This window comes from Cylas formicarius, unplaced genomic scaffold (genome assembly GCF_029955315.1).
Source record: "Cylas formicarius isolate icCylForm1 unplaced genomic scaffold, icCylForm1.1 PGA_scaffold_1__22_contigs__length_36826433, whole genome shotgun sequence".
Classification (NCBI taxonomy): domain Eukaryota; kingdom Metazoa; phylum Arthropoda; class Insecta; order Coleoptera; family Brentidae; genus Cylas; species Cylas formicarius.
Genome location: NW_026844264.1, coordinates 21,548,800 through 21,576,444, shown reverse-complemented (window position 1 = coordinate 21,576,444; position 27,645 = coordinate 21,548,800). Strand labels below are relative to the sequence as shown.

Genomic DNA, 27,645 nt, shown 5'->3' with positions numbered 1-27,645 from the left:
ACATGCCAAATTTTAATTAAATCGGCATAAGACGGCTCATAAACCAAAGCCAAATCCACTAAACAAAACCATTAACCTTTGCAAGTACCAAAGTTCATGAGATATTCATTTTATACCATCTTCTAAATAATCGCCAACGGATTTTTAATCAAGAAAAATGAAATTAACGTATATGGCGAAACGAAAATTTGATAAGCAAGTATCTCAGATGTAAAAGCGTCATACTGAAAGTTAACAGTCAAGCAATTCGTTATTTAGAATAGAATATTTCATATATTATATTTAATTTGTTGAAGATGTCCTAAAGTTAAGAGTTGTCACGAGAACCAATAGGCCAACTCTCAAGAGAACACAACTCACACAGAAGCCTTACAAGCAAACCAGTCTTCAAAAAAAGAATTTTTTCCAGAAACCTTAAATTTATTAGAGCCCAGTCGAATTAATGCTGTTTATATTTACTAAATATAATAATAACCACTAAAATTATGTTGAGAAAAAATCAGCTTTTTGGAATCCACCTTTTTTCAACCACGAAAAATACTTGTTAGTATTTAGAATATGACTACGAGAAGAATTGTCTCATTATCCGAACTAGTGGAGCGTAGGGACAATCACACTTTTTTAAATTAATTGTATTAAAACGTAAGTATACACACACTAAATTTCATTTATGTTTAAAAAGGAAAAGGGTTTCCAATAAATCTGACGAAAAGTAAAAATTGATTTTTATTCATTTAAATTTTAAAAATCCACCTCACATTTTAATATCAAAAAAGGCAGCTACGTAGGTGTACAAGTGTGCTTGCTTGCGCGTTACTATAAATCAGATCTCAATTGGTATGGTATTAATTACATTTTTTAGCAAAACTAGGAGTAACATTTTCTGCTCTGACCTTTGATTTTACTTGGTTCTACAATGCTCTATGGGGTTAAACATGCAATGATCTATAGGAACACGTCAAACAATATACTAAGCCTGTTTAATCAAATTATTTAATTACGTATGAATTTATGAATTAAAAATAAATATCGTTTTCTAACAAAGAATTTTAGTTTTTGAACTTGATGAGGCTGGTCCTTTGCATAACATACGGCCGTGGTAGCTTGTGTTATTCTTGACAATAACGCAATATATTTTCCGTTTTATTAAGTCCTGATCACTATTGTCTATGTCTATTGTCTATGTGAGTTTGATTCTCAATTATTAATAATATCCGTTATCGACGATATTGGTGTTTTTTTTTAAAGCTTCTTGTTTAATAAGTCCTCTACCGATTAAAGTCTCATACACATTTTTCTCATAAAATGACTGTAAATGGTCAACACAAATTTATCAGAAAGAAATAAATGTACTTGGCCCACCGCTGCCTTGTCACTCAAGTAATAATAATAACAATAATTAATAACATCCTTAAAGTTTTATTCGGGAGGATCCGTCGAAAGCCAACACGATGGACCTAAAACTGACGTATCTGGTCACCTCTACTATTAAGGGAAAAGCTACAGTCAGAGGGTGGTTACAATCGATTTCTTGCAACAGAATGAAACTATGAGGATTTAAAGTGTCGTTAAATGTCTAGGGGAATTTTTTAAAAAATCAAAAATATGATAGCACCATAAAGTGGATTTATAGATTTCCGATATTTATTCTTAAACTATTAATTTTTTTCATTACCATGACACGATCTGGTTCAATTCCTTTTAAATTTGAAATTAACTTTTTTTATTCAGCTTCCTTTTTTGCTTTATAATGGTAATCTTTCAATTTAATAATCCAAAAACAAGTTCCTTCTCGATAAATTTCAATAAAATCCTTTATGATATCGCGATACCATTTTTTTGTCTTTCTTACGCATTCTTGCATACCCTTATTTAAATTACTAATCTTTTCTAAAATTCTATGGAAGAATACTCGTAGATTGCGCAACTTGCACAAGGAAAGACTGTATAACTGTGCAAAAGGTTTGCACAAGCAAATTTTTCAAGTATACAATTATTGTAGCTTTGTAGCTGCCTTAAGAGTCGCAATGACAACACCACCAAAAATTAGGTGAACCAAAACCACAACTGTATCCATTATTTTATTAAACCTTCTTGTTAAGAAGCTTCAAACCAAACTATTCTTCAAAGTTCACAAAAAATGGGGCAAAATAATTAAAACGTGCTAAAATCTTAGCCGTGCTGGGTCCTTTTATTTAAAATTTTTTCATTTGTGGCAGCTGTCTTTGGTTCAAAAAGAACGTTGTTGGAATATCTATCAAGTTAGCAGTCAAATTTCACGGTTCCGTGGACAATCAAACGCGTGATCCGCCGAAAACGACTCTCCCTTTGACTTGCACATTTGTTTCAATTTTGTTTACGGCCAACAGCGTTTATAATATGTTGATAATAACTACACAACAAAAACTGTTAGAAGCCCACTGTTGCAACAGGTTGCCTGTTAATCCGTTCGCAGGCACATGCTGCTCGAATTTCTGCATTGGACGTTTCCTAGGCGAAACATTAAGTGTGATTAATTATAAAATTGTACTTTTTTCAAAAGGCAAATTTTCTGTTATGTGTGATTTTCGCTCTAAAGGCCCACGGAAGTAAAATTATGGAGACAACATTTTCGACTAATAACGTCAATCTAGTTTAATCTGGGAAATGTTGAAAAGGCACATTTGACTGTTTTTTTTTTCCAATAAATTTTACACATACGGACTATCAGAACTATAGGATATTTGTAACATCTAGCTACATCCACCTAGTGCATTATAGTATCTTGCGGATAACAAACTGAAGCATATTTATTATCACAATTATTACGTTTGTTTTTCGGCTCTCCTCGTGGACTAGTTTCATACGATATTAGCCAAGACTCTTAATAAATTCATGTTTAATTCACTTGAAATTGTAATGTATATTTAAACCCACTACTTTTAAGAAAGTAAGAAACATACTTACACTGTATACGTACTGAAACTCTAATTACATTTATTACATTTTATTAACTAACCAAAACAATTCTTCTAGTAAAAAAAGCTATATGTGCCTGAAAATCCATTTATCAAAATAAATAAGAACTAAAAGTTCAGATTTTCACGAAATTATATATTTTGACATGACAATTGTTTCGACAACACCATGCCTTTATCAAGTGTATCTCAAAATATATAATTTTGTGAAAATCTGAACTTTTAGTTCTTATTTATTTTGCATATAAACTATTACGATTTTTTGTTTTGGTTCTTCACACATTATAGCTCCTTGACATATAACAATATAACAATAACACTTTATTCACGAGTTTGATTTTTGTGAGTTAATTAACGAGTAACTGAAAAAGTCGAACAACTTGAGGTATAGGTACTGTGCTTTTTTCATGACCATTAGTTTTAGGGGAAATTTTTGCAAAACAGCACGAAATCATTTGCTGAGTGACATATGATGTTATCATCAGAAATGACCATCATCCGATCGCTCCCAAACCAGTGACTTAAGTAAAGTTTGTTCATAGATATAAAAAAGTGACTAACTGATACGAATTAAGGAAAGAGCCAGGCAAGCTGTAAGAATGAAATATGGAGGAACACGTCCGTACTTTGCTTAGAATTTAATTATTCAGGGTTTTGTTAGGAAAGATACTAAACAATATTTAGGGATGTTAAAAACTTCGGTTTCTATAAGGTTGAGGACATTCGAGTTAACACGAGGAAAAACATTGTTACGACGAATGGCAGATTTCAGTTGGTGCCAAACATGTTCAATGGGATTAAATATACAGTGGTAAGGTATAAGCCTTAAAACTGTATGCCCTAGATTTTTTGCGTAATTATCACAGACGTATTCCTTTTGTAGGCTCAAGCTTTGTAGAACCTCAATTAATTGCTAATCTTCGTGAAAATAAATGTCGTTATTTTATATGTAGTTTTGGATTGTTGCTTTTGTGTTACATGAGGAAGGGGTTTTAGTCATCTGTCTACTGTGAAAACTTGCATTGTCCATTACAATTAAGCTATTAGTAGGAATGTTTGAAACTAGTTTGTTTGTAAACCAACTTTCAAATAAATCAGCGGTGGTGTCTTCATGGTAATCCAAAGAAGAATCTTTAATATTTTTCGCAGACAGAGAAAGTCCACTTGAAATCCAACCAACTTTAGAGGCAGCATGCAAAATAGTTATTCTTCTACCTCTTTTTGATGGCGCGTTTGTTTTACACTTATCTGTTAAGTCAACCCAACCCTTTCCGGGGTATTATAAGTTTCATCCAAGTAAATAATTGGCCTTTGTTGTTCTCTGTAAATCCTAATTTTTTCTAGATATTCCAGTAGCCATTTCCGAATTCTAAAAGATTCCATTAAAACTTGCCTTTTGTCAATTTTTTTAAATCTAAAACCCATGTATTGAATACACTTCCATAAGGTAGTTCTGCCACATTTAACACCGGTTTCATCTTTTTCAAGCCTCCTAATTACCACAATTTTACCTGAATTTAAATTCTGAAACTTTAACATACAATGTTGCATTGTATGTTAATGACCACCCTTGGATAATCCCATTCAAAAGCAACTGGACACTTCTTATATCTATGAACAGACCATACCTACTGGAAACGTCCAAAGTGGTTCGCGTCAGTGGTTAAAAACTAACGAAAACATCCGACCGTACCTCAACCCGTAGCCAAAGCGCAAAAAACATCCAAAGTGGCTACCGACAGTAATTATCTATGAAGTTGTAAAGTGAAACTTTGCGCAATCTTCATCAGTGCATAATTTGGTATTTTAGAGTAGGAAGTTTATCAGCATTCTATTGCTTTTTACAAAACTTCTGGATTCCTCCTGCGTCGGTTTTTGCTTAGTCGAAATTGCTGACGTTTCGCCAATCATCCTGTTGGCTTCTTCAGAGCATTCTATTATAAGGCAGCCAAAGCATTTGTGAACTTTCATCACCCTTTAAAATGTTTTTTACCAGAATTTTTTACTTCATCAAAAATCAAAACTAGTCGTTGCACGAAATTTCTATGTTTAAAAACAAAAAGAAAATTATCACGTTTGCTAAGATATACCGGGAATTTCTTTACCTGTCGTAAAATGAAAGGGGTGGTTTAAGTATTGGATGTCGCTTAACTTTCAAAGCACAGAGTTTGACGACTTGTCTAATAGAACACTAACCAAATTCAGGTCATCAAGTTCATGAAAAGTTCGTGAAAAGTTCCTTTCCGAATGTAATTAGCAATTGGCCACTGATTTTTAAATGGTTCCAATTTAGCAACCAAAAATACAACCTTTTAGTTTAGTAAATTGTTTTTGTATTTTACTCTATTTTCACAAATCCGAATAATTATTTTTTGGGTATTTTAACCAAATAATTTTAGTATTTAAGAAATCAGTGTCATATCTCTTGAAAATAAGAATATTTTTTTACTTTTTCTTGCGGAACAAAGCAAAATGCTATTTTCTTAGTTGCTAAATTTTGAGTTGGAATTAACCTCTTCCATTTTACGAACAAGGTTAGTAAAAATCCTGTATTTTACTTAACGGTCACACGGAAACACTTTAAACACCTATAACATTTTGAGATACCGTATTTACAATCAATCATCAATTATTTATTTGTTTCCGATAACGATTTTTCAGACGTGGCTTCTACATTACACATGCAGACAGCCTATTCTATTATTAAACGACTATTTATCAATTACGTTCATTTCGAAATAAGCTTCTATGAAAAACGAACTTCGTAAATGAGCATGTAACGAAACGCAATATAAAAAAAGTAAGAGGACAAAAAATTTTATTCCAGTGACAAATGGTTCTTTTCACGTCATTTCAATTGTATATTGAATTTAATATCTCTCATTACCATAAACTTACGTAATAACAATGGCGCATTTACTTGTCATTTTTCGTAGGTATGGTGATTTATTGACGCTGATAAACACTTTTCTGATTGAGTTCTATTATCCAATAACATTTTGAGGCGGACGTTCTATTCAATCTAGTGGAAAATATAAGATCAATTTACTGACTAAGATAACCAAATGAATTTCACTCGTTTCCATTGGTGCAATATACCAGAAAGGTAGGTATTAACTAAAACTAATCGACTTGAAGAAAAATCTATATAAGGACATGATTAATTAAATTTAATTAGTTACTTAATGGTCATAAAAATACAATTTTTGTGTATTGGTTTGCAACCTTGACAGTTTTGAGATGTATCCGCTTACCACTCAAGAGTTCGTCCAGCAACAGTGCGACTGGGAGTAGATTTTTTCATTTCTACGAAAATGCTAACTCGCTCAAAAAACGATTAAAAAAGAACTATTTATTGGAGAAACCATAGCTCCGATAATTAAAATAAATCTCTCATATTTTATAGTTTAAAGAAACTGTCAAGAGGGAATTGAGTATAAAAACAAGGTCGCCCTATGTTATAATGTTATAATAGAAATAGAAAACATCTTTTCTCCACTCGTATCCCTTTTTTTAATTGTAGATCTACAATTTAGAGGACTACACCTGTAGTTTTAACAGTTAGCTACTGCTTTTTTCGACAATTTCTTTCATTTTGGTAGGTTGAGACTTCATCAACACTGATTCTGAAGAGGTGTCCGCAGTATAAGTTTATATGGTTAGTGTATTTTAGAATTCTATCACAAAGTATTACAAATATAGATTTCACATTTTTCTATTTCCTTAACGACATGCTCAACAAATATTCGCAAGTAGATCAGAGTTATATTTTTCTAGCGTTTCCTATCAATGTTTTGCTAGTAAGCCAATGGCAAATAGCTATTACAGAATCGAGAGGTAAATTTGTTACACTCAGGTGGTTTCTGACATTTTCGTAGGAGAGAATAATCTTCCATATTTTATACATTAACCTGTGCATTCGCATATGGAATATCCCTTCTTTTTTATGTTGATTTCGAAGTAAGGCATTAGTTTGATGGAAAATAGGGAACCAAAACCATGGGTGGTATGAATTTATTTAGATTTTAAATTTGCCATAAACATAAAAATGGATTTTAATTTTTGATGTAATTTTTCTTCTAAGCCAACTACTTGTTAAAGATGTAATTAACATACACTTACTTACAACAGGTAAAAAAAATAGGAATTATTTTAATATTTATTTTATATTCATATGCTCTATACAAAAGTGGGATTTAGTTTGAAATTCGGTTTAAAGTCACTTGACTTTTCAAGTTTCCATTTTTTTCATCTTTCCTTCCTTTATTTGCATTATTCATCATTCTCACCCTTTTACAATGTACCATTGGCTAAATTTAGATGCTAAGGCGATCGGCGCCCAATTTCAACGATAAAAACACGTCGTGTATTTTTCTCCACGTTACAGTGCTGTCAGGTCAATCCAGCACAGCTGTTAAAAGCAAGCGGTATTGTTTGCTATTGTTTATGTGGATTATTAAAGATATCTTTGCTAATCATGGTGGAATGTCATAATAGCGCCAATAGCCATTACAAATACTTGAACTAGTCCACTTTATTCACCATTATTCAAGCTACAGACATGACACCATTGACATCTAGGATTGTGGAACTGACCGGTGAAATTTTTTTATGTCAATTGACCGAAATTATATTATATTTGTTCATTTATAAAGTGCGTTACATCACCGTCACGTCGTTCTGGGAACCAAATGGAGTCGATATTAATATTGGGATTCCCCCAATCGCTAAGTATCCTATTCGGATATTCCTTGAAGAGTGTTATGGGTAAATTGAACATAGCAAACGCCTAATAATTTCTTGTATTATTAAACAATAATATATAGTTATTAAAACATTTTTTGACTAGTCAATTAAGAACTGGTCAATTAACCGGTCAATTAAGAAGTGACGGTCAATTGACTGTTGTCAGTCCCAACACTATTGACATCACACTCGATTTCAATTTTATGGAATGTTGACACTCGTGAAAACTAACCAAAATAAACATATAAAATGACAAATGATGAATATTGCGAAAAAGACATTCTGTGCTTCTTTTTTTTTTAATTAATTAAATCTTTATTACTAAGTGAATGATTTTAAAGCGATTTAGTGCATTCATTATATTATTAATTATGCCCAACAAAAACCCTGGTTGTGGTTGTTAATTAGGATATCTATAAAAAATCTCAAAAACAAAGTACCATCGCCTCAAAAATCTGAGACACATTTAACCATATTGAAAAGTTTGGTGACGCCATCGATTCTCACTCGTCACTGATTTAAATTCGTCTTTGTTGTTGGGGTAAGTCTTTGAACCACATTTTAACAAAAAAAAACACAAATAGTTAGTAGATATAAACAGAGTACAACTTAATTAACGTTTATCGATCTCATTCTCCAGCGAATTTACATTTTCATTTACATCAATCGAAATAATTTACACGTAAGCAGTCGAAGACTCGACACCTCTGCGGAATAAAATAACAATAAAACTCGACATCCATAAAATTCCCCATTTTTGTCAACTCGTCTTAAAGTTTGCCTTAGAGACTTGTTTTATTTATTTGCTGGAGAGCCTCGACGTCCGAAAAAAGATTAAACCTGCCTTATTCGTAAGCGTTTTCCAGTTAACTCGATCACTCGAAATGCTTTGGCGTAATTTCACAAAACAAAAATCAATGGTCGGAAAGTTCCGCAAAAATATTTGAAGACCAGCGACATCTCAAGTATTCACATTTAAACTAAAATGCGTCGAGGATGTTTGACATTTCATGGCGCTGGTGGATTTTTTGCGACGCGACCGGAGAATGTTTTAATGCCCGCTTGGCAATTTTAAATTGAGCCTAAAATTAAGATAGGATAGAGTGAGCGTATACGAAGGTTTATGTGGTCTAAACTCGGAGACAAATTAAGTTATGCTCGTATGCAAGATTGCTTAATCGACAAATAAGTAGATTATTTCGCGGTTAATAGTCAGCGGTACTCTTATTATGCGGGTCCAAAGTCATCCAAATAACATCAATCAAATCAGAAAACGTAGAAACCACCAAGATGTGGCTAATCAAAGGAGAAGTTTTCTAAACTTTTATTTGAATATATTCCAGACCACTATTTGGAGATGTCACTTAACACATACAAAACACTTTTGCTTAAACTTAGAAGTTTTTCGGTTCACTATAAATGTAGATATAATAAAATTTAACTCTTTCACGTATGCCTAACTACCAAATGCAAATTAATACAATCGAACAGAAATTCAGATAATCGTTATAGTACGCTCTGACGATGACCTAAAACTATTGACTAATAATAAACTCGATGATCAAAGCATCATGTTATTGGCCAAGAAAAATCATTATTCACCTGAGAAATGAAAGAAGCGCTCCCTAATCTACTTTTATTTTGCGATTGCAAAGGTCACACTGCTACATTAAATTAGAAAATATCTCGCCTCGTCTAAAAAAAGACCAATTCATGGATGAAGGACATCCGAAGATCGTTTGATTGCTCATCCCTGGACATAATCCGCGTGGCTGTATCTAGAACTACGTTAGCTATTTGGATCGCAATCGTTCGAAAGGAGATGGCGTCATAAGAATATAAAATGATTAATATACAAAAGATTTTTCCCCAGTTCATTGAGAATTATTAGTTGGTTTTTCCATATTCTATTTCCTAGGACGTCTTCACAATTTTTCCACATTCACATAACAATTTCATTTGATATTTTCTAAATAAAAGGGGCAGCTCTACCTGTTCAATTTTCTAATAGCCTAAAGTTCCGATTGCTTAATACATTGAAAGTATTGGCCGATATGAGGATCATCCTTTGTTACTCGGTTTGGTTTTCACTATATAATTATAGCGCATAAAAATGAGTTTTTCTTATAGTTACCGTTCACACGAAGTACTTAACAGCATATTCTAAAGTTGTTTTCGGTGTTAATATTATTTTCTAAAAATCATAAAATAATAGAAAATTGCCAATGGCATTGTCGTTAGTTTTCCGCAATATGCACCACTTTTTTAATTTAAATTATATGGAGTTGAATTGTATTTATATTTTTTAGAATTTATTAACTTGTTGCAAATTATTTACGTTCCGTTATCATGCTTAAATTTCGTTATTTGTTACGCTATTTTGATTCACGAACTAGCAATTGTTTTGGTTACTTGAGGTCTTACTAGATATTTTATTATTATCTTTATTATAAGCAATCCATATTAGGAATAAACTAACCAAAGCTCAAATAAAATAACTAAGTTTTTAAAGAAAATTTCGACATGAATTTATGATCATAAAAATTGTTTTATATTAAGCCTTAGAAGAAGCAATATGGTTCCTAACACAGAGTAATTAAACTATTAACAAAACAAGCAAAAGAATAGCTTTAACAGTGATCCAGCCTATGTTTCAGCTTAACTAATTATTAATCCCGATAAAGTAAAAGAAATGCATGCAGTCCTGCACCAGTATATTTGACATTTGCTTTAAAAAGTTGTCTGAAACTTCATTATGATTTTGTTTAAACACGAGCGGAGCGCGATTGTTTCATAAACAAGTGTACGTCGACGTCTACTAGGTGAGATCATGGATACAGAACACATACAGAAACCATGAAAACTAAAAGAGGTGAAAATTCCATAGTGTTTTAAATATCTAGCAAAAATATCCGATCGCTATCAACCCGACTTTAAAGTATCAGAAACGCTAGAACTGCCTCGCGACAGTGTTTAATAAACCAGCCTTTTCAAAATGACACCCTCCCCAAGCCTATTCAGTGCATAATTGGGTATTTTAGAGCAGGCAGAAAGGAATAGTATATTACGAAACTAGTTCACTAAACACTCGCTCCGTTCGTGCCAAAATAAACTCGTAACAAAGGTGTCATTTATCAAACCTGTTGCAAACTATATTCTTTATACGATCCAATAGTTTATGCGTATATTTGCTGAAAACAGTTGGAACACATCCGCTGAGTGACATGTGACGTAACTCTCGAACTGATGAACGTACCATCAGTACTATCGAAAGTATACGATAACTCCCACCGCGTATCTAAAGTGCCGGAGACGCTCGAAGTGATTCGCAACAATGTTTAATGAAGTGGCACTTTGCGGACCCATGATCAGTACATAATTTTTAATTAATAGTTAATTACCATCTGAATAACGTATTATTAAGAAAATGTGACAATTTTAAAGACCTTGCTGTAAAGTTCAGAAATCATGTCGATGAAACTTGTGGAGGTGCACTCAAAATGCTAGGATTCATGGTGAGAATTTCCAGAGATTCTGCAAGGGAACATACATTAAAACGATTATACTATAGCTATGTGCGCTAGAAACTAGAGTATGGTTCAACAGATGAACAATTACATCGCTCAAATTGAAAACGTACAAAGAAAGTTTCTGAAATTTCTTCGCTTTCATATAAATTGTTTCTACCAGGCCACGGCACTGCCAGAGAGTGATTTATATACTGCTTTTTACCAAACTTCAGGATTCCTGCTGAGTCGAACTTACTAACGTTTCGCCAATCATCCTGTTGGCTTCTTAAGAGCTTGACTGAAACTGGCTCGTAACTACAACTGCTTATATATTGTTGAGGGGGGCGGAGCTAAATGAGGGGTATAACTGGTTTCCACATCGGTGGCAGATAAAGACCTGAGTCGCGGTTAAGATTGTTAGGTTGTCTATAGATTTCTATAAACTATCGGATTTTTCGTTGGTAGAAGAACTGATTACATGCAAGAATTTTAGTTTTATCGAATAAAAGTTTATGTCCTGTTTGGTTATTGTGATCGACAACTGCTGGTGAGATTATTTGTTCATGTTCTTTGAGCTTAGTTGATATTTTTCGTCCAGTTTGTCCAATGTATTCTTTGCCGCATATGCATAGAATGCTGTAAACTCTTGGTATCTCAAATGGAAATTTGTCTTTGACGGATCTGGTTTTGAAGTTAAATTTCTTTCGAACTTTTGATATGTGGCCATTGATGTTTTGAATCTAAGAAAGGACAACAGCGGCATGTGCAGGATGCTGGCTTCAGCGATTCGGGCTGAAATAGTTTCACGGCTCTGTAAACAAGATAGTTGATAACCGATGATTTTTGGGCAGGATGGTAATGTGTCAATGCATTAAGATATAGAAGATAGTTGAGAGTTTCAGGAACTTTTGGAAAGAGGGAATCTAAGTGGAAGCTATATAGAATATCTTGTGCATCTAATGTAATGAAAAAAATTGATTTATTGCTAATGATTAAGCTTCCCTGGCCGTTAAATCCTAGGAGGTACCTTTCATTTCCGTTTTTATATAAACTTTGCAATTCTTTAGTTGCTGAGCGAGCCCTACTCTCATATTACTCCCAGGACAGTTAGGGCATCACCTGTATTTCATCTAGTAACTGTGAGAACCAATTTTTTTATCAAAAGTGCTCTATATCAGTTGATGAAATTATTGAATGACTTCTGTAACGATATTGACGCTTTTTGTCTTAGTCGTTAACAGTTTACCACATTAAGTAAACATAAATTTAATGTTTCGCTATTATTTTGCTGGAGTGAATATAGTTGAATGCTAATTATAGTTATAGATTATAGTTCTTAAGATAAAATTGTCTTCTAAATAGATGTTAATGTGTTAGACAATAAAGATTATTATTGTTATTATTATTATTGTCTATTTTAGGGTAACAATTAAAAAAATAATTTTAAATTTGTTTATTTTGCTAAAGAGGTAAAACAAATGGAAGCGAGATTAATGTTATCATATACCTCGCATTGGTCAGACAAACAACAAAAAGCAAGAAATGTTCCGAAGGGGTTAGACGGCCAGCTTATTTTGAATCGTTTTCGATACTTCTGAAACAATGCGAGAAATTTTAAAGATCCCGTGCGGACGAGGGACTAAAATTTAATTCCGGCAAGACGAAACCGAGCTCCTAATCAGGAATATATCATTTAATTGGCACGTGTAGTCTTGCGACCGTTCGTATATATGGAAAGCAGCGCCCATTGCGACAATCTCAGAGTCGACTAATTAGCTCCATTAGCAACTAAATGCATCGATTCATGGAACCATTTCTGTGTGCCGGCCGACCGGCCAATCACTGTCTGTCTAGTCTCGGTTCCGAACAATTAATCGGGCTTTCTTGAAATGTAGTTATTACATTTACGGCAACGACAAGTGACCGTGTGGTTAATTGTTGTTCTCTCGATTCGTGTCATCTAATAGCGAAACGCGAAGGTTAGGCTTCGAGACGAGAGATGAATATCGAAGGAATCCATCGGTATGTTGCTAAACATCGTTACTTAACGTACAGGGTGTTCCAACTTGGCACATCAATCGGTTAAATCTTTTCGCTACCTGTCTCAAAGGCTGTTTGGTTTTCATTCGACTTATACATATTGACATCGCTATAATAATAATTAATTAATCATTTCACGACATCATACAAGAGCAGCGCCAAAATTTCCCGGCCTGAATATGAAAGAGACAAAGTAGAGTAACAATTTTTTATTATTTTTCAATATAATCCCCCTTAACTTCAATACACTAATTACATCTCTTTATTAAAAACTCAATCCCTTTAAAAAAACATTCTTTAGGTTTGTCTGCAAAATGAGCTAAAACAGCCTCTTTTAACTCAACTTCGTCGTTAAAGCGCCGTCCATGTAAGTCTTTTTTCAAATAATAGTCGCTGGAAGCCATATCTGGACTATAGGGAGGATGATCAATCTGTTGGAACCCACATTCTAAAATGGCAGTTTGTGCAACACCAGCAGTATGGACAGGTGCATTATCGTGCAAAATACGCACGCGTCTGGTCAATTTTCCTCGACGTTTTACACATTTGCAGTCTCGCAATTTATGTAATAATGTTGCGTAATATTTTCCATTGAAAGAGGTATTAGTTTCCTTCCTTCCTTCCTTCACAATCTCAAAAGATCGTGGCCATCATCTTTTTTGTTGAATGGCAGACTCTGAATTTTCTTGGAGGTGCTTCACCTTTTTTTCGATAGAGGGTCATAATAGAGAACCAAAGTTTTAGCTCCCGTGACAATAGTTTCCATCACAGGCTTCGGTTCCGAACCACAGGGTTCCAAAAATGACCGCGCACACTCCACACGGCGTTGTTTTTGAATAGCCGAAAGGTTTTTAGGAACCCATCTTGCATTAATCTTATGCATACCTAAATGATCATGCAGGATTCGACGAACACTTGTAATGCTTAGTAATTTCTGAGATTTCCTTAACCTTTAAACGTCGATCACTCAATACCACCTCTTCCACAATCGCAACAATATATTCCGTTATGACCTCGACTGGTCGACCAGTTCTTGAATCATCTTCAAGGGACTCCTGCCCCATTCGAAAACGTTTTGCCCATTCTTTCACTACAGACTACGAAGGAAAACTTTAGCCGTGCTTGTTTAAAATGCTGTGAATAAAAAACTGTTTGACGCAAGACTTCATTTTTTTTTCGCAGCCTACTAAGATACATATTTAAAAGAAGACAAAGTTTTATCGTGATATTAGAGCTGCATCTATGACAGGCCGGGAAATTTTGGCGCTATCCTTGTATGTAAAAGATACTTCAGAAAATATAAGACAAATTGGAGAAGTTTTCTATGAGCTTCTACAAAAGGAAGACACCCCGAAAAATGGAATCAAAAGGAAGAGTGCGAATACGGCAAATCATATCGCTCACTGGGTGTAATAGTGGCACATCCACAAAATAATAGTTCCCAGAAAATCAGTGATTTAGGAAAATAAAAAGTGAAATATTAACTCTCCTAGCTATTACAAAATTTATTTTTGTATTTTTAAATTTTTTGAGGTTCTTTTTTAATATTTTCAAATTTTGTGCCGACATTGTTTTGCGAAAATGTAAAGTCTGTTCATAGATATAAGAAATTAACTGACACGAATTAAGGAAAGACCCGAGCAAGCTGTAAGAATGAAATATGGCCGAACAGGTCCTTACTTTGCTTAGACTTTAATTATTTGGGGTTTTGTTAGGAAAGATACTAAACAATATTTATTTATTTATGTATGTATTTATGTTTAAATCGAAAATAAAATTACAAATTATTTTTATTATCTACTTAATAATAACTAATAATAATTTAATAATAACTTAATAATAATTTACTTAAAATTATTCACATATTATATCAGTATCAGTATCGCTATCATCGCCTGTTCTAATTATTATTTATTCTATATTATTTGCAATATGGATATATGATTGTTCTGCTTTTTCTAAATGTTTAACAGAATTTGCCCAACTTTGTGGAGGGATGTTAAAAACTTCGGTTTCTATAAGTTTGAGTACATTGGAGTTAACACGGGGAAAAATATTGTTACGACGAATGGCAGATTTCAGTTGGTGCCAAACTTGTTCAATGGGATTAAATATACAGTGGTAAGGTGGAAGCCTTAAAACTGTATGCCCTAGATTTTTTGCATAATTATCACAGACGTATTCCTTTTGTAGGTTCAAGCTTTGTAGAACCTCAATTAATTGCTTTTTGGTATAATCTTCGTGAAAATAAATGTCGTTATTATACATGTAGTTTTGGATTGTTGGAACGGGTTTTAGTCAACTGTCTACTGTAATAACTTGCATTGTCCATTACAATGACGCTATTAGGAGGAATGTTTGGAACTAGTTTGTTTTTAAACCAACTTTCAAATAAACCAGCCATGGTGTAATCCAGAGAAGAATCTTTAATATTTTTGAAGGCAGAGAAAGTCCATTTGGAATCCAACCATCTTTAGAGCCAGCATGCAAATAGTTATTCTTTCACCTTTTTCCAGGGTATCATAAGTATCAAATGACGTTTCATCCAAATAAATAATTGGCCTCTGTTGTTCTATGTAAATCCTATTTTTTTCTAGATATTCCAGTCGCCATTTCCGAATTCTAAAAGATTCCATTAAAACTTACCTTTTGTCAATTTTTTTAAATCTAAAACCCATGTGTTGAATACACTTCCATAAGATAGTTCTGCCACATTTAACCCCGGTTTCATCTTTTTCAAGCCTCCTAATTAAGATATCTAATGTAGGCACGCTTTGTTCCTCGTATAACTATTAAATTTAACGCCTTTTACATCTTGATCACTTTCATCTACACTCGAGAAAATGTCAGCATCGCTTCTTTTTTTCTGAAATGGAGTTATTCACAATTTTCCCATACAGTTCAATGAGAGTCAAATAAACATTGTTTATAACTTCCTTCATCCAATCATCTTCGCCTTTTTCACTAACATTACGTACATGGGTTATATGCAGATTTTGCGCATAAAAACACGTAAAATTCAATAATGGCACTAACTCTCTGAAGTAAGATTACTATGGGCCGGTATTGTTCGTTGTTAAAATAAAAATGTACGAGTTTTACCAGTGAGCGATATAGTGAGACAAAGAGGCGTAAATTCTAAGAAACTTTGATTCAAACAACAACATTTTTATCACAACTAGCGTCGAGATTCCTACAATTTGAGAACCATTTTTAAAATGTATCGTACATACCTTGCTCTACCTCAATACCTTACGGTTTAGATTAGTTTACCCCTGATTACGATTAGTTATACAACTGTTCATGTTCTTTGGGTTTAGTTTGAGATACCAGGGGTTTACAGCATTCCATGTATATGCTGCAAAGAATACATTGGAGAGATTAGACGAAAAATATCAACTATGTACCACTATCTCTAAAACGAGTTTGGAAGCGATCAGGTATGTAATGTAATGTAATTATTATTAATTATTTAGTGGAACCACGGTTGCGCTTTATTTTCTTAGAGTCGCTTGGGGTAAGTGAACGCAGTTTCACGCTTAAAGTATGTTAAAAAGAAAACTATTATATTTAGGAAGTAGAGAACCAAGTATTTATTACATTGGCACATTACAAATAAACATATGAAAAATAAATAACATAAACTTTGGAATTCTCAGTCTTATTATTAAAAAACTAAAACAAGTTATTATGCGCCCACTGGTCCATCCATTAGGGTTCGCAGTCTTCAGGCTAGGTGTACGCACCTATTTATTTGCATAAGTGGCATAAAAATAACCTTGTTTCAGAAGAGGTGCATTGTTCATGCCACCAATCTTCGCATTTTAAGCACTGAATCCATTCTTCAGCAGGTGGCTCTTCATATTTTTCTTGCATAATGAACAAAAATAATCTTTTTCTTATCGGACAATTTTTCAGTTTCCGAAATACAAGAAACCCGATGGTCCCGATTGAGGGGATAAAGATCTTAATGGGACTGTTCTTTTCTTCCTTTTGTTTGATTTAGCTAATTCTTCGTTTCGTCTGTTTTCCAAATCTTCTTTAAATGGACTCAAAGTTATTATTTCCGATTTGAAACTTTTTCTTTTTCTTTTTTCTATGTCAGTTTTTTTTGGCAATGGACTGATAGCAGTAAGTGCAATATGTTCAGTTTTCTCTGTCTTCAAAACTTGTGGTGTTTTGAAAACCTGATGATAAATTGTTGGTTTAGCTTCAACTCTTTGATTTGGTGGGTAAATTTTTGTATTGTCTAATGTCTGATTGTTTTCTGGCTGATTCTCATTTTTTGGTTTGACAGGTCAGTATTTATATTGTCTGTCTGATCATTTTTTGGTTCATTTTCACCTCCTTGGACTGGTGAGATAATATTTACATTGTTAGTCACAGTAGCTGGGAGGAAGTCATACTCTGGAAAAATGCCATCGTTAAATGGAAAAATTCCAGTCACTGAAAATCCCGAGGCAGCATTGCGGACTGTAGCAACTTGTCTAATGGTTGAACTTTGTGGCTGCTGTGGGGAGCTATAGTAATAACTGAAATGCCTTGTCTTATACAGTAAAGAGATGCTTCCAAATTAATATGGGACGAGTGCTTGTGCGGCAAAGAATACATTGGAGAGACCGGACGAAAAATATCAAATAGACTCAAAAAACAAGAAAGAGCCTTAATACTAAGACAAATTAACTCATCAGCTCTTGCCGAACACACTGATGAAACCAGACACAAAATTTTATTGGATAAAACTAAAATTATTGCATGTAATCAATTGTTCTACCAACGAAAAATCCGAGAGTCTAAAGAAATCTATATACAATCTAATAATCTTAACCGCGACTCAGGTCTCTACCTGTCACCAATATGGCAATCAGTCAACCGAGACGGTGTTTATGCCTCTCATTTAGCTCCACCCCCCTCAAGCAATATTTAAGCAGATACAGAGTAAAATACGAGCCAGTTTCAGTCAAGCAACAGGATGATTGGCGAAACGTCAGCAAGTTCGACTCAGCAGGAGGAATCCAGAAGTTTTGTAAAAAGTAATATCAATATTTGTTAAGCGATTTTGGCCGATCTCATTTTTAAATCATACTAAAAATATACCGTTACGTGTTACTGTCGAAATCTCGTCACACACAGAAATTTTGTTACCCATATTCAGAATACAATACCAAGTTGAAAATTAACTATCAAAATAATAGTATTCTGAAGAATTACAATTAATTATTATTCTTTTACGGCAATCGCTGCTTATTGACGAGTTTTCAAGCTGCTTGTCTGGGCGTCGTAGCTGTGTGTTCTCGAAGTTTTCTTATAAAAATTAAAGATTTCACGTCCACAAGCCACTTACACCTTTTAACTTGAAATGTAGCGATAACCAATTATGAAAAACGAATTTTAGAATATTATTAATTAGTATTAATTTCCAAAAATATGATTTTTACAAAAAAAATCAAGTACTCCACTAGAAACGCGGCGTAGGTCTATTAGAAGAAGTTCTACCCCCAGTTTTGTACCTTCTAATTTGTTGTATATTTTATTTGCGCTGTGGGCGTACCTTGCCAGCGTTACAGACTGTCTTTTAAATACGTGAATACTATTTAAGAGGAGATTTGGGCGGCTTTAAAACAACTGTAAAGCCAAAGTATGAAATCCGGATTTTCTAGAGTTACTAGGTAATAGAATGCTTATAACTAGCACGTCATGTATAAAATAGTAATATATTACGCAACAAATTTGATATGCAACACAAGAATTTGGTCAGGTACGAAGCGCATCGAAGGGAGTGTATACTAAACGAATGACTGAAGTGTATCAACGAACTCTAACGCTAACATCAACAACATCATGTAAGTATACACTTTCACCTCGTGAACTTTGACGCCATATTTAAAAGCACCCTGTATACGCCGAGTAAGAACTTATAATATCGGACTACGAATCTAGATTTTTCTTGGCACCTGTGCATCGAAAACCCCCCATAAAAAAATAAAGGCAGACGCGATCAGTCGCGCGAGCTTTTACAAAGAGACACGTGCTTAGAGAAGATGTAGGTCATGCTACGCTCAGTTCAAAAGGTGTTCCGAATAATTATCCCGACTGCTATCGCGGCATGACATGCCGGAAGTGATACAGTACGACTTGTATACCGCCGGACCGTCCGAGGAGCACTTTACGTTCAAAAATCTTTAATAATCGACCATTTATTCAAAAACATGGTTCCCGATTGCCTTTCATTTGCAGTTAACGGGCGAAACCCAGAGAAAAAAAAAACACGCGCCTGTCACGCATAGGAAGGAACACTTTCCGTAAGGCATATGTTATATAAGCCGTTGAAATAATTATACATTTCTGCAGGAAGCTTTTGTCCGACGATTTGGTTAGTTAACATATTTTATGCATTTTTTAAGGATCTGTTAGCGCCTTAATGGGCAAAAATTATGGTCTTAATACTCGGCCGACTTTTAATCGAATTCAATCCTTAAGCTCTTTCATGTTCGGACAGATTGTCGGAGATCACTTTTGGGACGGTTTATTTTTATATTTACATCGTTAAATATCGCGTTGGGTAATTCACAACTTAACAGGTCCCTGGGGATTCTTTCTCTTCTGGTAGCACTCCATCGAATTGTCGTGATCATGGTTTTTCTTTCCTACAGTATCCCCGTCTCAAGTTGCGGATTCAAAATATTCAAATCTTCTGCCATATTCTTTTGATTTTTAACGCTATAGGTTTTTTCAGTATAAAGGTGCCCCAATAATGTGACTATTATATCCTCCTTAATTATCACTGTTTCCAAAAAACATGTATTAATATATGTCACGTCATACGACACTTAGCATTCGAGCTGCTTTGCAAAAATGTATAGCATGCAACACGTTGATGAACTACTCAGTCTCACTCGTTTATCAGACACTCGCTTCGCTGGGTTCCGCGCGTGATCAATCAAACTCGTGACTAAAATTACCTTTAACAAACTTGTTGCACAAACAAATATTAAAGAAAACTTAGTCAATAGGTGTAGGGAAACCTTCACAAAAGTGATAGAGGGGCAATAGCCAAAACACTATAAATTAGTTAGTTTTAGAAAATATTTTTTTATTGCCACTCTTTTATGAAAAACCCTATATAATTGAGAAGATTTTTAAAATATTTGTCTTCTATTTGATTTTATGAAACAATTATTAAATAGTATGTTATGTAACAAGTGCGGTAAACGGCATTTGACTCACGAGTTTATTATTTGACACGAGCGGAGGGCGTGTTTAATAAACGAATACCTTAAAATGTTTACCTAACGGGTGGCACGGTATACATTTTCTACGACCGTTACTTTTTGGGTACATTTTCGCAAAACAACACGAATATATTCACTGACATAACCGTCAGAATTGACAAACGTCACAATTCAAGACGTGGGAAATATCTTCGAAAACATCCGATTGCTCCCCGACCCGTGCGGAAATGTCCGAAGTGACTCAGATCTGAGGGAAACTGAAGTGGTGAACTGACGCTTTCCGCACGTTACATTGGTGCTTAATTAAGTATTTTACAGACGGGAGTAGAAAAACATTTTTTCAAAATTGTAATAAATAGGTAGATATAAAATATTTGCTATACTATTCTACCAATCTGTATGTAGAGGCAACTTCTGAATGTTTTACAATTTGACTTTTCAAGATTTACCGACCGCCACCCAAAAATAAAAAAAAATCGAAACCCCTTTTTGTTTGGTATTTTGGGGATTTATTGCCAACTATTTAATTTTTACAATTAGCAAATAGTGCCACTATAGTTAAAATTCTGTGTTCTGTTGCTAACTAAGAGCTCTTATATCTTAACAGCTGACTTGGCATCAGACATCGACTAAGACTAAGTTTTACCAATATTTTAAATAATTGTTTTGAAATATTTCAATTTCGTGGGGCCAATATACCGCGGACTCTTGTCCCCATCCTCTGTTTTTCCATTTATAATAGTTGGGATTAAGGTTACATTGTCGCTAACACAAAATCTGGACATTCCCGACCAATATCATATAATATTGAAATGACTTTAAAGCACACGTAAATATCAATAAAAATGCCATCAATATTTACCGATCCAGTGAAAACCATACGGAGGTGGCGTTTCAACGAGCTATCATGCATTTGCACGGACGTAAATAATTGAAAGGATAATAGTGGCAAAGCGCTATTACTCGCTCTTAATAAACCCAACTCTGATTACAGGGACCGGACTGTGCTGTTCCACCCAACCGGAACTCCAACGTACATGTGGATGTTTACTCATTCACCACGTATTCGACGTTTTATAAAACAACTTCAGATTTAACGGCGACGCGGTTTAATTGATTTATGGATCTGCATATTAATAACGCGAGGAAAGATGCTGGTCAATAATCAATAAATTTATTATTTACATTGCCGTGTGTTGCTTAACGCGGGCGATAACTAAGTCCGTTCGAATTAATTATGTACCAGAATGACGCGTCAAAAATACATCACCATTTGAAATTGATTATTTAGAAATTTTTTCTCATAAGGTTTAAAGCGATTCGTAAAATACAAATTACGTGTCACTTGAGAAGTGAGATGAGCACAGTGTGGCGTGTCACGACGGCGAGTCGAATAAGCTTCTTGCATCTATCTAAAATATTAAAACTCCATAGTTTTCAACATTCTAGAAAACTTGGACGTCAGAGTATCCCTCGCGTCAGAACGCAGGGGTTTTTGATCATTTTAGAAATCCAAACTGTATGTTATCGAAGCGGGATCTTAACAATCGTTGGTACTGTTAAAATCAACTTATATTTTCGCAATTCTTTTTTAAACAAAATTTGATACTGTTTCAATATGACACAAGTCAATCTATAGCAATATAGCGTCCCTTGGTCATTTTTTTGATCTGGCAACAAGTTTTTGACAAGTTCCCTTTTGGTACTACAGTGGGTGAATTTTTTGAATAATTTGTACGTATTGCATTCGTCAAAATATTATGATACATACTACCTAGATTTTTACTTTAGAATAGTTTCATTGCACCTCATATAGGGTACTTAATTCCTTGCTGTGAAAGTCTTCCCACCTATCTGCAAAATAAATTACATAGAACTCAAAGCAAAGCAATAAAAACCATCTTTAAAATAAATAGTCTCACTTCACCAGAAATAGTGTATAAAACAACAAAAATATGAGACATAAAAAAATAGTGGCACTTGAACAAGCAAAATATGTGTATTTTATAAATAATAGACTGTTACAATGTAATACAAGTGATTTTAGAAATAATTTTTCAAAAACTCTTCATTCAGACAAATCTATACCAAAAGTAATTGATGAAGCAAAAACAATAAAACAATTTTCTTAGAACTTAAAGGTATATTTGCGGCGACTATTTACACTTTCTTCTTAAACTTAAAAAAACTTACATAAAATATCGAGCTTATTATATAATTTTATTGTAATTTTAATGTAATTGTAATTTTGATTGTAATCTAAGGTTCCGGTACCAGTTTGTAACACTGTTTTGGAGTCAGTTATAAATAAACAAACAAATAAATAAAACTTAAAACTGCAATTAACTAACAAAAAGTGTAAACCTGCCAAATCCACTTTTTAAACAATTTTTACTTGTTTGACATAGTTTTCTTTTTCTTTCTTCAATTCCGTAAAATCTTGTTAATAAACGAGTGACTGAAAAACATCATCAACGTATTGCGTACTATACATTTTCTACCATTCGGTTGGTATTTTTTTGCAAAACAGCACAAATACATTCAGAGTGACATGTAATGTGACCCAAAACCATGACTAAAACACTAGAAATGTTTTTGGAAACATCTGAAGTAACTTGTGACCGAGGGCATAACGAAACTAGCCTTAAAATGACACTTTCCGCATACTTGATCATATCATAATTAAATATTTTAGATTAAAATAACAAAAGTTAAATATACGTAAAAACGGACGTATCATTAAACTTAGATTTTTTAAATTTTCTAGAGTTTTTTACGAGAACCCAAAATTAGTCAGTAAAATTTATATTTTTCAAAAACATATTAAAGTCAGATTAATTTTAATAATCGTAAGTTTGAGTAAGTTTAATAAAAGGCAATTCGTTATATCCTATACAATTATTACAGTTAGTTACCAATATAAATAATTACCCTATTTCTCTATAAAGTCTACATAATCCAAAAATAAATCATAAAAATGGCTTAGGTTATGGGAAAATGTCAATATTGTTCTGCGTACAATCAAAATATATTTTACTTCTGTAGGTAAAACCACTAGTAACTATTAATTTGGACCATGGTAGTACAAACTTAAAGTGAATCAATCATAGGTCTTTTGCATACTGCATATTGTTTCGGAACCGATTTTGACATATCATATATATACTTTTCTATATTGTAACACACAAGCAGTTTAAACCGAGGTCAAAATAAAAACACATTCTACAATTTTGTAAAGTTGAAATCAGAAAATTGAATTTGATTTATATGCTAATGTAGGCAATATTGCAAGTATGAAATATTTTAAGAAATCTTTAACAATGGCTAATTTACGTCTAATTCAAACAGAATGTATCAACTATCTATTCTGAACAAAAAAATCTGAACATTTTTGTTCATTTTAAAAATTCGTGAGCATAAAAGTCACAATTTAATACAAATGTGACCAAAGTCTCACAAAAGAAATTGGTTTCCCTAACATCTTACGCAATGCTCCGCAGTCGGAGGCAAATGGCTTAATTTCTGATTCAATCATTTATATTAAATTATTGATTGATTATGGTTTTTTTATAGTCGGGCATTTTGGTAGTCCAAATAGGGACCCAAAAATTTTCTATTTTAGTGAAAATCATTCCTATTGCTAGTGATAACATATGATTTACTTTAAATTGAGAAAAAATTCAAAATATTTAGCATTAATATTCCTTTTTACAATTCATTATAAAAATGATCTCAAAATTAAAAATTACAAAGGTCTATTTTCGAAAGATGTTAGGCATGGCTAAGAGCAGGACTGCCTTTTAAAGGTTAGTGATGGTACTAAAGACAAACATAACAAATATTATCAAAGTTCAGTGTATGCTCTCCCTAAGGCTACACCGATCAATTTCCATAATTTTAAGTCAGTAACACATCATGCACTGTTGATACAACCCTTACCTGTGCTAATTATATTTATATCCACCTATCTCACCTCAAAAAACACCAAAAGTTGTCTAAAAGTCTAAACATGTGAACACTTAGAAACACGGCACTCAATACCTAATTAGAAAGTAGGTAGTCCCTGGTAACTTAAAAATAATCATGTTACAACCACTGATGTCATTTTTTATATTTAAATTTTTTGACATACTTCAACGCAAAAAGAAAATTCACAGTATTTGCATTTGTTCAAATAGTATCTTGTCTTCATTATAGTTCCAAGTACAGCATATATAATAATAATAAATAACATATAACCCAAAGGTGAAAATCTGTGGAGCTGAGGACACTAAAAAGGCAATTTATTTAAAAGTTTACTTTATTATTTAAATTAAGCAATAAATATAATCGATGCAATAAATAACATTCATTTTTACTGTATGATGAAACTGGATACACATTCTCATTAATTTACTGGAGTACCTACATGGCACATAAAAAAAATTACTGAGGTTTAAACTGGATAAAACTACATAAACACTTGTGCCAAAAGTGCAACCAAAAGGATATTACCCACATATTTATTGAATTTAATTATGTGCAAATGCGCAAATTAAAAGCTCACATTTTAGAACTTACTCAATATAATTCTTATTATTCACTGCACACTTAGAACCCTTGTATTATAACAAAAGAAGATCCAGCACAGCTTCATCTTTATATTTAATTGTCACAGTTACAAGGGCATTTCGAAATTAATATCCAATTTAGCATCCCTTGCTAGACTCACAATATTTGACAGTTTCACAGCCAGTCGTGCTGCTTCATCTAAATTATCGACTGGTAAAATTTTCAACCCCGAACTAGCTATCAATACTTTAGCGTCGTCAACGTTCGTTCCTTGCAACCTACATACTATGGGCATTCGAAGGCTCAGCTCCTTAGCTGCTGCGATGATACCTTCAGCAATTACATCACACCTCATAATACCACCAAATATGTTCACAAGAATAGCGTGCACCTAGGAGAGTTGAGGTTAATAGTACTAGCGTTTAAAAAATGGTACTATTTTACTTTAGGATCAGCGGTAATAATTTTAAAAGCTTCCTTCACTGCTTGAGCTGTAGCGCCTCCACCAACATCCAAAAAATTGGCAGGTGAACCACCGTGTAACGATATTATGTCCATGGTAGCCATGGCTAAACCGGCACCATTCACCATGCAGCCAATGTTGCCATCAAGAGCAATATAATTTAAATCAAACTGGAAAGATAAATAAATCAAATCTAATACAAAAAATTAATTAAGTAATTTTTAATAATTAGTCCCATACACCAAGCACTTGAAGTCCTTTTTATTTATTAATATTTTGCTAAATTTATAAGTACCATAGTTTTCTAGTGGAGCTGGTTAATTGTTACTTAATTAAGAAATTAAGGTGAAATTACCTTTGCTGCTGCAACTTCTTTTTCATCTTCCTGGGTCCAGTCTCTAAGTGCAAACAATTCCTTCTGTCTAAAAGCAGCATTATCATCAAATCGAAACTTTGCATCAAGAGAAAAATCTGAAATAGTAGAAAAATAAAAGAAATTAGCATGGCAACACTTGTTAAATGTTTACATTTCTCTCCAGCATCTTCAGCATAGGGATTAATTTCTATAAGTAAAGCATCCTTTTTCACAAATAAATCATACATTCTTAGTAGCATATCAGCAGTTTTTTCCTTTTGGGAGGCCAAACCCACTTTTTCTGCCACCTTCTCAGCTTGTTCTTTTGTGAGTCCCTTTATTATATCAATAGGTTCATATAGAATGGCATTTGGATTTTCTGCAGCCACTTCTTCAATATTAACTCCTCCTTGAGAAGATGCGATAATCACGGGACCCTGAAAATCATCCCTCAACAAGCAAAATCCTACTTTAAATCAATTTTAAAAGGGACTTAACCACCTACTCATTTAAAAAATATAGGTCCCTTAAATCGCTAGTTTTTTCAACATTTTTCAACAGTGAAAACTGTGCAAGTCAATGTCATTGCCCAGAATAGGGTACACTATGTTAGATAAGTGAAAATAATAACAAACTGTTCAGAGAGGGGGTAATTAGTTTTTAATAAACAAACTGTTTTTCTTAGAACCTGTCTATTATCTGGGTGCACTCTACTGTTTATATTACATTTAAAAAAATTAAGTCAATTACGTAACAAATTGGGCTAATAAATTAAGCAGTGCTAAACAATTTTAAATTTCAAAAATCACTTAAGGAGTGTATGATAAGTGAGATAAGGCAATCAGGAACATCAACAACAAATCTAATCATAATTTGTAATAAGCACATTTAATTATTTAAATCAATGAAAATCTATATCTTCACTTACAGAAAATGCTCTTTCCATCATTACAGCAAAGTAAAACTCTTTTCTAGGAAATTTACGTTCTGCAACCATTACTGCATTGCATATTCTGCCTTTTTCTCCTGTCTGTTTTGTTACCAAGTACTGTCCTAACATCTGGCCAGCAATATCTTCTGCTTCATCTGGACTAAATTATTATTATTAATTATTTAAAATTAATTTATTAAAATTGAATTTTATCATTAAAAGTGTGTAGGCACAATGGAATAAATTGAAGCTTTAAGGATATATATGAACAAAGTGGTAAATTAATAACATACTTACGAATAAACCATACGTACACCCCCTTTTAAACCATTCTTAAATGAGCCTTTCCCTCGACCACCTGCAAGTACTTGGGCTTTTAGCACTAAATCTTTGGTGTTTAATCTTTCAGCAATTTCTCTCGCTTCCTTTTTGGTTTTTGCAACCCCAAACTGGGGAACAGTAATTCCAGCATCATTTAATAAGGTATAACTGATATGTTCATGCACATTTAAATGTCTAACTTGCTGTTGCTTTGGCTGCCACTGCCCGTTGGCAGTAGAACCAAAAATCTAAAAATAAGTTACCATTTAAAACTTCTTAATAATCTTCTACCTTCAAGGTTGTTGAGTCTACGCTAGAAATTATATAACAAAAATGGGCATAATTACTTTCGCTCCATTTTTTAAAAAAGCGGCTTCGCAAAGCACAGCCGTTCTCAACATTATTTTAACTTATTTATAACAGAATAACGAACGCCAAAGTACAATTTTGATGAATAGGTTTAAAGGTTAACTAAAGTGACATGACAATCATGACATACGACGTCCTTTCGATTTTTTTCTTTTATGGCGTATTACCCAA

General features: G+C 33.4%; 1 protein-coding gene across 1 annotated transcript; it reads right to left on the bottom strand.

Moving 5' to 3' along the window:
- Positions 1-24,766: 24,766 nt before the first annotated feature.
- LOC132697487 (succinate--CoA ligase [ADP-forming] subunit beta, mitochondrial) lies at positions 24,767-27,630 on the bottom strand. The gene is made up of 7 exons (XM_060663059.1): positions 27,453-27,630; positions 27,082-27,353; positions 26,782-26,944; positions 26,026-26,290; positions 25,854-25,969; positions 25,480-25,668; positions 24,767-25,426 (listed from the first exon to the last, which is right to left on the bottom strand). The coding sequence occupies exons 1-7, from the start codon at positions 27,504-27,506 to the stop codon at positions 25,142-25,144; spliced, it is 1,344 nt and encodes a 447-aa protein (XP_060519042.1). The 5' UTR covers positions 27,507-27,630; the 3' UTR covers positions 24,767-25,141.
- Positions 27,631-27,645: the final 15 nt, after the last annotated feature.